General features: G+C 37.4%; 2 protein-coding genes across 2 annotated transcripts in view; one reads left to right on the forward strand and one right to left on the reverse strand.

Annotated features, from left to right (window-relative positions):
* LOC125776748 (uncharacterized) overlaps window positions 1-12,052 on the forward strand; it is a 251,208-nt gene that overhangs the window by 162,420 nt on the left and 76,736 nt on the right. The window lies entirely within an intron of this gene.
* The window catches only part of LOC125777008 (putative leucine-rich repeat-containing protein DDB_G0290503), a 71,022-nt gene continuing 61,565 nt past the window's right edge, over window positions 2,596-12,052 (reverse strand). Inside the window, exon 2 of the mRNA XM_049450746.1 lies at window positions 2,596-3,614. Coding sequence (XP_049306703.1) covers window positions 2,907-3,614 — 708 coding nt within the window. The 3' untranslated portion in view covers window positions 2,596-2,906. The remainder of the gene's footprint in view (window positions 3,615-12,052) is intronic.

Here is a 12,052-nt window from a genome sequence, read left to right on the forward strand (position 1 = left end):
AAAGTTGTGTCGTGTGTAGCGACAAGGGCAATTTCTAGCCCAACTCAATCAACCAACTAATTGATATGTGTATGTCTTGCATAACTGTCAAATCCAAGAATGATAGAATACAAGATTACGACACTAGTTTACAGTTAGTAGGTTTAGCTCGTGACAATTCTTACAAAATCAAATAAATTGTGCAACAATTTCGTGACAGCAGTTTTGCGTTGAGAAGAACAAGCATAGAAATGCATACAAATTGTAAACAGAAAAGTTAACACTTTTGGAAATTCCCAAAATAATATTAATTCATTCGTCTTTGCAGGAAAAATTTCAGTGGAATGTTTAGAATATTGTTGCGAGAAAAGATATAAGTAGTTTTAGGCACATCCACAATAAGTAGTGGAAATTGTTCAAATGAAGAAAACCAGTGAAAGTGTACTGTTGTATTTATTTCAATTTTTAAGCATAAATATATTAATTTTTTAAAATGAAATGTGCAGTGGCTTGTTGTAATAATTATTATGCAATTAAAGGATCGAAAACGAGTTTTTTCAGTTTTCCGGCCGATTTAAAAGTTGCCAAAAAATGGGTGTTATTTTGCAAAAGAAATGATATATTTAATACTGTTACGAATTTACTGCTTGCTAGTTTACTTTGTTAGGTTCGTATCTCTGGATTGACAAATAAAATCAACACTGTTTAATTTAATTCAACAACTCTTTATTTCACAACTCGTCTACACTATAGCAGTTTACTCTTAGCACTGATTGATTACGTTGGCGCTGCCACGGCTTATATAGCCACGCACTTCTCGCTGATGCCGACGTGTCCTTCTAGAATATCGCGTCTGGAAATTACCAGAACATACGGCTATACGGCGCCAGACGTAAGCAGACAGTCGCGGCGCCAGACTCAGCAATTGTTTACTAGACAAGCAGACAGTGCGGCGCCAGATGTCTATTGTTTCGACAAGCAGACAGCCGTGGCGCCAGATGTCTACAACAAGACAAATGCTATTCCATATACCTACAGCTATTGTTCATAATCAGGGATGCATATAGCAATACAAATAAAACTTAATACTACTTTTTGTAACACTGCCCTCCACTAAAGCCTAATCGTCCCGATTAGGCACAAATCCCCTTGAACCAAATGGGGCGAGCCTCTCCAAATGTACTACTTTCATTTTACATCGTGCTTTTCCATTTCTTTGTATGCGGTATACCACGTCATTAAGTCGTTTCATCACCATATAGGGTCCTTCCCAGGCTGTCTGCAGTTTCGGGGACAAGCCTTTCTTTCGAAGTGGATTGTACAACAGGACCAGATCACCTTCTTCGAAACCTTTTGAATTGGCCGCTTGATTGAACCGGTCCTTCATCTTATTGCTCATCAGATGCGTATGCTGTCTTACCATTAGTTGCAATTCATTCATTTCTTCCATTAAGGCAGAACAATAATCTCCATCATTTCTTACAGCTGTAGGATTCGTTCCAAACTTAAGATCAGCAGGGAGTCGCAGATCAGATCCGAAAATAATATTTGCTGGCGTGTAACCAGTTGTCTCGTGCTTCGCTGAACGATACGCCAGCAGGAACATCTGGATGCACTTGTCCCAATTCCGTTGGTCTTTATCAACGATTTTCCGCAGATGTTCTTCGAGCGTTCGGTTGAATCTCTCTACCATCCCATCTGATTGTGGGTGTAACGCTGTTGTCCATGTCTTGTGGATGCCCAATAATGTACAGACTTCTTGGAAAATGGAAGATTCGAAATTCCTGCCTTGATCTGAGTGTAAATCGACGGGCACTCCGAACCTTGTTATCCAATTTTCTACAAACGCTTCGGCTACTGTCTTCGCTTCTTGGTTTGGTAAGGCATATACTTCTGGCCATTTACTGAAATAGTCCCTGACAACCAGTAGATATTTGTTTTCGGCCGTACTGGTTGGGAACGGACCTGCAACATCCATTGCGACTCGTTCAAATGGTGATCCCACGTTGTACTGTTGCAGCCTACCGCGACTTTTGGCTTTATGACCTTTAGCTACCATGCACTCTACGCAATTACTTATCTATTCTGCTATGGAATCTCGACAACCGATCCAGTAGAACCGTTGTTTAATCTTCTCTATAGTTTTTGTAATTCCAAGGTGCCCTCCACTAGGTCCATTGTGATATTCTTTCAATACTTTCGGGATCATGGACTTCGGTACTATGATCAGCAGACGAGACTGTTTGCCATCTTCGCTTTCCCAGGTACGATGAAGGTATCCATTAACGAGGTTTATGCTGTTCCATTGGGCCCAATATGCTTTTGCAGTTGGACTCTTGCTACTTATTTGTTCCTTTGGTGGTCGTACCCCATTTTCTTTGGCCATTACCAGCTTTGCAAGATCAGGGTCCTCCAGCTGATTGATTCTGATGCGGTGAGGAGTCCAATCATCTTCAGGTTCTATATTCAGTAATCGCACGTCGATTATACCTTCTTTTCCTTCTGATTTGGAGCAATGTTTACATTCCAGTGGACAAGGGCGACGTGATAATGCATCCGCATTTTTGTGGTGAATCCCCTTTCGATGTTCCATTTTGATGGGCTTACCTTTATATTGCAATTTCGGGCAATTGTCTTCAGAGCCTTCAATATTTCTTCCATCAGCGCCGGTTGTTCCATTTCAACCCTTTGTACTTTGTGTGCTGGTTTACTTAGTAGGGAAGCTGTTTCCTGTGTGAGGGCGTGCGAAACCGTTTCAGCAAACGTTCTTTTTGGCAATGCATATGTGGCGCGTTTGGTGTCCACATCACGAATTCCATTTATGAAACATTGAATTTTCACCCTCTCAATGTAATCCACAGGTGCATCTGCATTTGCCAAATGAGCCAGTCGTTCTATTTCAGTTGCGAACTCTTGCAATGACTCGTTCATCTTCTGACCCCTATTTTGCAGTTCGATCTGGTATATTTGTTTCCGGTGCTCACTACCATTTCTACCAGTCTTTCTATCGCACTCATCAATGCCTCATAGTTGTCCCGTTCACAGTCTGGAATAGTCTGAAGGATTTCTGCCGCAGGTCCTTTCAATGATACAAACAAGGACGCTACTTTGTCCGCTGCATTCCAGTTATTGGCCATTGCTGTCTTTTCAAACTGAAGTTTGAAAATTTGAAATGGAATACTTCCATCGAATGTGGGTGCCTTCAATCTTTGATTATTTATTGATGGTGCAGGGCCATGCAGTTGCATTTCTCGCACACGATTACTTAATTGAAGAACTTCTGCTTTTAAATTTTCTTCGTCATTTTTTAAAGTGCTTAACTCGTCTTCAAATTTTGAAAATTTCTCTTGCACTTGTTTTTGTAGTTGTGTAGTATTTTCCGTAATCTGTTGTACCAAACGATGTTGTTGTGTAAGGCGAGACTCTAACTGTGATGTATTTTCAGCTATTTGCTGTGCCAGACGATTTTCGGTTTGCACTGCATTGTCTGCTATTTGTGATGTATTTTGAGCTATTTGCTGTGCCAGACGATTTTCTGTTTGCACTGCATTCTCTGCCATTTGCTTAATAGCCACTAACAGCATGTTCATGTCCACACTTGATGATGTTCGTTGTTCTTCTACTTTTTCTTCTACCTTTGTAGAAGTTTCTGGCCCATCAAATTCGAATTCGTCGACATTAATTCCATCCGCTTCCATTGCTTCACGTAGTCGTGCCTGCAGATCCGCCTTTTGTCCTCTAATCGGCAAATTACGCTCCTCCAGTTCCTTTTTTAATTGCTGAATTCTCAATTCTCCGAATTTAACCATCTTGAATTTGGATTATTTGACAATCCCACTTCTGACACCAATTGTTACGAATTTACTGCTTGCTAGTTTCACTTTACTAGGTTCGTATCTCTGGATTGACAAATAAAATCAACACTGTTTAATTTAATTCAACAACTCTTTATTTCACAACTCGTCTACACTATAGCAGTTTACTCTTAGCACTGATTGATTACGTTGGCGCTGCCACGGCTTATATAGCCACGCACTTCTCGCTGATGCCGACGTGTCCTTCTAGAATCTTAATACTCGCCCTTCTAAATTTCATATTACCGAAATGAAAATGCCGTCGGCATATGTGTAAATGGGATATGTTGCCTCTTCGAAATTTTCATAGAAATGAAAACTGCGCTGTCAAACTGTTGAAGTGACAGGTTATTGCTAACAATATATGGTAAACTACTCACAAAACAGTCTCTAGTCTTTAGTTACAAAACATTGTCCCAATTTGTCACCTGATAGTTATCAGGTCAAAAACTAAAAAGTACTCCTTTTTGCTATTTTGGATATACTGGCAAGTCACTTATAGAGATAATCATAGATATTAATCAATTGCCGCTTTTAATATTTTGTAAGCAACTCAAACACAAATAAGTTTCGATTAAATAAACTTCATAAATATTTTGAAACAAAGTTAACATACATTTCCATTTTTAATTACAATCATGCTGTTTGACTCTCTTATAGAAGATTTTATATTTGTTTTCGACAAATTTATTTTCATTAAAGTTTTTGTACATCTTTAAATAACGAAATGTAAAAGCCGATTAGACCTGTTCGCTTTAAATTTTTGTGACTGTCACGTATAGAATTGCAAAACCGTCTCAAGTCATAGTCACAAAAACTTCAAATAACAATTTTAGAGACATGCGACTGTATCACACTACAGAATACTGGGCCTCGACAGGCAAGAACTTTTTGTATACTAACTGTATTTCTGTACGTCTTGTTTGTGGAGACTGCATATTGCTTATGGCATACAGTATATGGCATACTAAGTTGTATGATTATGCCTACTAAAAGAGGCCATACACGACACGCATGCGCGTTCGATCTGTGGGAATTCGTTTCGCCCCATACACGACACACAAATGCATTTTGCGTTCGTTCTTCACACAGTAAAGATGTGCGACAGGCAAGCGGAACATTTCTTAGAATTTATTTCTAACATAGCACTTTTATCTATTTCTTTGTATTTCGTTAATAAGTTATTCCAACTTTTATTTTTCTCAATTTTATTTTTATATTTATCACTTTTCGTTTGCCAAATTGCTAATTCATTTTTTATAAGATCAGTAAATTCTGATACGAAATCTTTATTAATGGGGTAGCCTGCATTAGAAACTTCAAGCAATTGGTTTTTCTTTTGCTTAAATCTCTTTAAAAAATGTCTAAGAATATGTCCACAAAGTTATAGATGGGAATTCGAAATATTATCGAAGCTAGAAGGGAAATAGTGACCGAGCGTCAAGCAGATATATGAGCGCTTTGGTAACAAGCGAAAACTTTGAAGCGCGATTTCTGGGTTTTTTATTTTTACGATTATTCTTAATTGATGGACAGGATGGGAAAAACTAAACGTCGTATAGAATTGGGGCAAATTTTATTATCTTTGGAATTATTTTACTTAAACTAAAAAAACTCAAGTTTGAACATATTTTTAAACAACACAAAGTACAATTTTTTTGGTCAAAAACCACTTTTTTAAATAAAAAAAAAATTGTAAAGTTTTACACTTTTTTTGAAATTTTCTTAGTTTAACTAGAAGATAAATTATTAAAAAATATGAATCTCTTTGAATTTTTTGTTTTCGATAGAAAATGCGACCTGCATTCCCAAAGGCAGAATATCAAAGATTTCGTATAAAAATGTGTGAAAGATGTTCAAATATATAACTATAAAGCCTAGAAATTTCCCTTGAATCAATTATTTCTTTCCCTCCAAAAAAATCGATTTTTTGAAGCCTCTAAAGCAGGCCCCCCCCTCAATACTTGCCATTGTTCGTCCGCGATCTTCACTGTTCGGCGACACGAGAGAAATGAGGTTTTGTGTGCACACAGCGACACACATGTGTGCACACGGATCGTCAAAAACCACTTTTTTAAATTAAAAAAAAATTTGTAAAGTTTTACACTTTTTTTTTGAAATTTTCTTAGTTTAACTAGAAGATAAATTATTAAAAAATATGAATCTCTCTGAATTTTTTGTTTTCGATGAAATTGCGACCTGCATCCTTCAAATATGTTCAAATATATAATACTTTGTCCATGAAGTAATACTTTGTCCAGGGGTCCCGTGGGAGAGACACGAGGTGAGAGTAGGTTAGGTTTAGCGGATTAAAGTCCCGCACTCCGGCTTTCGATGCTTCCTCCTACTATAAAAAAAAAGCGATCGTAAAGAATCCAACATTTTCGCGAACATGGATCGGTATGCGCACAAGTCCATTCATGAGTAAACCGCATGCGCACACGAACGCACTTGTGTGTCGTGTATGGCCACTTTATCGCATACCAAGTTTCAAATCTATTGCTATTGCCTTTGCCAAATTTGTATGTGGACATTTGCTATCATAACATAATCATTTCCGCAAAGGCGTAGGGTAGGTAGGTTCGAGCTGATGTAGCGCATGCTTTGAGCTCTTGAAAAAATTTATTTTATCACATTGCGAAATGCCGTCGGGTAGGTAGCTGATGTAGCGCAAGTTTTGAGCTATTGAACTGTTTAAATCTTTTATGTGGAAAATAAAAAAGGATAAAAATCCTTTATTTTTTCAAATGTGTTTCTGGGAAAAATAAAAAAAAAATAAAATTACATAGAATGTCGTGGAACGCATGATCAATATTAAATGTTTAACACACGATCCCAGATCCGCAATCCGGCTTTTAAAATATTCAAATATTTTCTGATACGGATTGTAATAATCAATATTGTATGCTACACTTTCGAAAATTATAGGAATCCTGGATCTGCCCCATCGGTAGTGAGGTCACTAAGATTGTTCAGAAAGACATTCTGGAGTTAAGCCCGCAGGCGAGAAATGGATGGACGTGGATGAAAGTACAGAGTGTCGTAAGCGAGCATCCTTAATTGGACACAAACGAAAGGTATATCAGGAAATACTCAAAGGAGAATTACTAATAGAATTAAAAAACTAAACGTTCGAGAGCGTCCTAGAGGGGATGATTGGAGAGATGGTGTAATTTGTGGCGCACAACAACAGTGTGGGATTCAAAAGATAGAGCCAACAAATTTTAAAATAAGCGGAAAACAAAAAGCGCCACTCAAATAGCTCTTATATGCTTTCGTTCTCAAGACGCCAAGGCTGCTTTTAAACTGGGCAAAGTAAACACCGAGTGCTCGATCTACCACCTCCGGGAGTACTCCCTTGTTGCCCGCTGTTATAGATGTTTCCATCTAGGCCACATGTTGCAGTCCGAACTGCAGGTCTTCTTTTTGCACACATTGGGGAAGTGCGGGACATGTATCAAAAGTATGCATTAATGTACCGAGTTGCATGCTCTGAAAAGGGGAACACTCAGTTCTGAGCTTGACTTACCCTAAATACATGGAATTGAAAAATGAGAATCATGAAAATTCTCAACGTTCGGAAAGTACTTGGATTACAGATAAAAGTGGTAAAGCAGCAATATGGTCCCGCAACGGAAAAACATTTGCTGTAAAGAAGCAAAAATAGAAAAGTTTTACATGAACGCAAATAGAAGGATTAATTTCGTAAGCTTCTATGTTCGTCCCAGAGCGTCCATTACAGAATTTGAAGACTTCCTCCAATAATTATCTCGAAAAGATATTGATTCTGACGTTCTTAAAATCCGCATAGTGAAAGAAACTGGTGGCAGCATGCGACGCCTGTATATTGGTGGAATAAAGTAATTGCCCCGCTAAGAAAGCTCTGTCACTCAGCCCGACGTCGCCTTCAACCCAATCAAAGTGGCAAAAATGAAAACCGTATCAAAGAAGCATTTAAAAGCCATAAGCAGTTTCTAAAGACAGCTACCGCTAGAAGAAAAAGAAGCTGTTCTGAAAAGATCTGTGAAGAAGCGAGTTTCTAGCGCTGAACGATGAATCACCCCCGCTGGTTAGAGAGAAAGAACTATTGGCCATAGCTCATGAAGCGCCTGGAATCAATGGCATATCAGACAGAGCTCTACAGGTAGCCATAATTTCAAAGCCCACTCTTTTCGCTAAAATGTCCAACGCATGGTTAAAAGAAGGGGTGTTCCCTGGTCCGTGGAAAGCCCAGCTCCTTATTTTAACCCAAAACCAGAAAAACTAGCAGATGAACCTGCATCGTATCGACCTCTGTGCATGTTCGATACAATTGGCAAATTGTACGAAAGCATAATAAGAAACCGCTTGGAGTTTGTAACTCAGAAAGCCGGAGGATTATCAAAAAGGCAATATGCCTTCAGAAAACAAAGTTCCACTATCGATGCACTGAAAGAAGTTATCGAAAGGTGGTACAAAAATACAATATTTTTTGATTACCTAGGATGTGAAGAATACATTAAACATGCAAAATAGACAAACATGTTCGAAGCTCTATATAAAATACGCCCCTCTCGGCACCTTATAAATATCGTTATGAGTTATTTTGAGAATAAAGGCTGATCTACGACACCAACGATATTTATATAAAAAGTTGTGTGTAGACAAATTTACGAACATTATGCGTATGGTGCTTTTAAATTTGCTTATATGCATACATACTTGAATATGAACGACCGCTTGGTCTTTCTTATTGATATCAAAACTTTTAATGCCCAGCAAATAAATATATAATTTACATTAATCAAATACAAACATGATTTTATTACATATTTCAAAAGATTTTACATGTATAGTATATGCCAGGGATAAAGGGATGCCCAATTTATTCCAGTTTGAGAGCGCCTCAAAATAGGCGTTTTTTATAACATTTTCCATTGTGGCTAGATTGAACAAAATAAGAATTTTTGGTCGTTTAAATTAAAATGCATAATCGCAGTTTTCACATCACCCAGGAGGTACACAAAATGGCGCTTTAGCGAAGTTTGGTTTGGGTGCTCGGTTCAGTTATAGCCCTATATCACCATTAAAAGATTTATTTACATAAAAAATTTAATACAACAAAACGACACGAAGTCATTAATATATGCATACATACGAAAAAAAAAAACAAAAAGAAAATAATTTATGTAACAAAATAAATAAAAATATCACAGATAAAATATTTACATATGAACAAATGCCTACATTGAAGCCCCCAAATTCAAATTTTACTTAAAAGAAGTGCTCTCTAATTTTAGTGCCTCTTTTTTCTTAAAAATTTTTAACTATTTACCTTCGACTGTATGTTTAGTTCGCTTATTGTAACCACTAAAAATTAAAGATTAAAACCGATAGGTGTGAAATACACACAATTTTTTTTTGTTTTAACTAGGGACAGAAAAAAAATATATTCTTATTCCAATAAAAAGTACTATAACTATTTTCGGGTCACAATTTTCACTACACAAAAAGGACCTAACATTATTAATTTTATTAAAAATAATATCTCCTATTTCTACATTATTCTTCCAAACATTTTGTTTCCAATATTTTTAAAAATGCAAAAAAAATCCTCAGATAGCTTCACTAAGTTGCATTTGTCTATTTGAATTTGTTATATGAAGATAAATTCATACGAAGTATGATTTTCATCGCTATAATCCTCAACGCCTATCGTCCTATCGAATTTCCTATCATAATGAAGATGATATTTTAGTGACATTTCATCATTTGAAACCGACATGAACTTTTGTTCGAAAGAGAATCCCCTACTTTTAATCTCTAACGATATTATGTTGGGTTCAACCTGGGAAACGGGCCAGTCTGTAACAAAATTTTCCAAAGTAATAATAAATAGTATCCGAATTTCTGAAGCTATCGTTTTAAAAAAATTGTCATATCGACCGAGGCTACGGCCATTACTATTTATAAAACTCCTCCAAATACAGCACTTTACAGAGGAGGAACTTTACTACAAACTAATGAAAGAGGGTCTGACTGTTCCCTAATTTAGCTATTCCTTACCTGTTCCCTCCATCTTTCTAAGTCTGGGCCATTTGAACTAACTGGGCTTTTAAACTTGCATTCTCCTGCTTTTATTCATTCAACTATATTTTCAAAACGTTATTCTCTACCCTCAATTTCTTCTTCCTATCTTTACCTGCCGTCAGACCCTTAACAGTTTGCGAAGCCTTATCAAAATTAAGGGTTATATATTTACTTCTCAGAAAGTGGAAGAGGCTCTAAAATTTCAACTATTTCCCTTTGAATAATTGGAAAAAGCTGCCTCGATGCACTGTTTGCAAAGGGGAGCAAAGCCTCCAAATCCCAATAAAATGTGTGTCTTTTAATTTAGAATTTGAAACGTCAAATGAAGGCTCCACTTTTAAATTTATGTCGGGATCAGCCCTCGAACGCAATCGCTTCTCAAGGCGTAATTTTGCTGAAAAATGTTGATAAAAAAAAATACGGTTGAACCACAATTTTCACCTATTTGAAAGAAAAAGAACATATAAAAACATAAAATAACTACATATATTATATGTACTGCAGCTATCTAAATTTATCGAAACTTTTTTTCAAACTTAATTAGGTTTAATTATTTAAAATATACAATTAAATATCTGTTTCTTAAAAAAAATTGTAACACCGGCTTGTTTAAGTATTTGGTTACTTTTTGCACTATGAAATGTATAGAAAAAACGTATATGTTATATACAGAGTCGTTTGCGATTTGTAAATATGCGAATCTGTAAGAGTTCATTTCTAAACATTAAAAATTTACATACTTTTTCTACTTTAACGCTGAAGATGCCCAATTATCTTTGTTTCGTGCCATTAATGTGACCTTTTTTGAAACACGTTAATAATTTCCGGTGATGAAACATGCTCATCCAAAACAGTACCCTTTCGCAAATTGAAATATTTCGAAACTAGCTCCACCGTGAACTTTCTCTATGATTTTCGTTCACTGGCTCCTTGCTTGTTAATTAAATCATATGAGATGTTTGTGATAAAACGAAAATGAGATATATGTATCTATATCGAGAAAACATCACGTACCGACATATTGGGAAGGAATCACTTTATCGGGTATTTAGGATCAAGGGAAGATCTGGACTGATTGCATTAACTTTACTTTATTAATAGAATGGAAATTAAGTAACTCAGAACGTGGTTCTTATAAAACCAAAAGGAAGTTTTAAATTATTATTCTTCTTTTTTTCTCTAATGGCGTAGCCGAGTTAACTACAGCGCGCCGATCGTCTTTTAACAATTTGGCGCCGATTCGAAGCACCAAGTGCAGCCAGGCTCTTCTCCAGCTCATCTCTTCGACGGAGTGGAGATCTTCCTCTTCCTCTGCTTCCCAGGCGGGTACTGCGTCGAATACTTTCAGAGCTGTAGTTTTTTCATTCATACGGACCTGACCTAGCCAGCGCAGCCGCTGTCTATTAATTCGCTACACTATGTCAATGTCCTGCGTTTGAACAGCTTTGTTGTTCTTCAGCCGGGTAATTGTTATTCGAACTCTTTCATAGTCGGGCAATGGAACGTCTGCTTCATCGTCATCAATTAAGGAATCGGGATCGATCCTGGTGTTATGGTTACACTGCCGTTCAGCAGGCTGGAGAAGTGTTTCTCCATAATTTTAGTATGCTCTAGACATCGGTTACTAGATCACCTCTAGAGTTCTAAAAGAGTATATTGTGGTCTTGAAACCTTTTTTTAGTCGCCCCTGTCGGAGGTTCCAGCTTTATGCTGGAATCAAGTACTACAGATAACCATATTTCGGGGCCCGGCGAAGTCGATCAGCTTCAACCCATTTGGGAATGTTTCATCGTGGAGACTGAATTTTCCGACCGTAGAACTAAAGATACCTTCTTTGCCCACCCTGGCGTCGCTAAGAACGATTTTGGCATCGTGGCGGGGGCAGCTCTCATAGGTGCGCTCATAGAAGGCATCTTTGGTCGCATCGCTCTTCTCTTCCGTCCGGACGTGTGCGTAGATCAGCGATATGTTGAAGATCTTTTATTTGAAGTGAGTTGTGGCTATACGTTAATCCACCGGGGTAAATAACAGTATTCGGCAACGGAGACTCCGAGGAAGACCCCACAATCTGCGCCAACTATTGAGCGTATTGTGTGAAAGATTAAAGCCCACCGTCAACAAACTGATTGGACCTTATCAGTGTGGCTTTA

This window comes from Bactrocera dorsalis, chromosome 1 (genome assembly GCF_023373825.1).
Source record: "Bactrocera dorsalis isolate Fly_Bdor chromosome 1, ASM2337382v1, whole genome shotgun sequence".
NCBI lineage: Eukaryota > Metazoa > Arthropoda > Insecta > Diptera > Tephritidae > Bactrocera > Bactrocera dorsalis.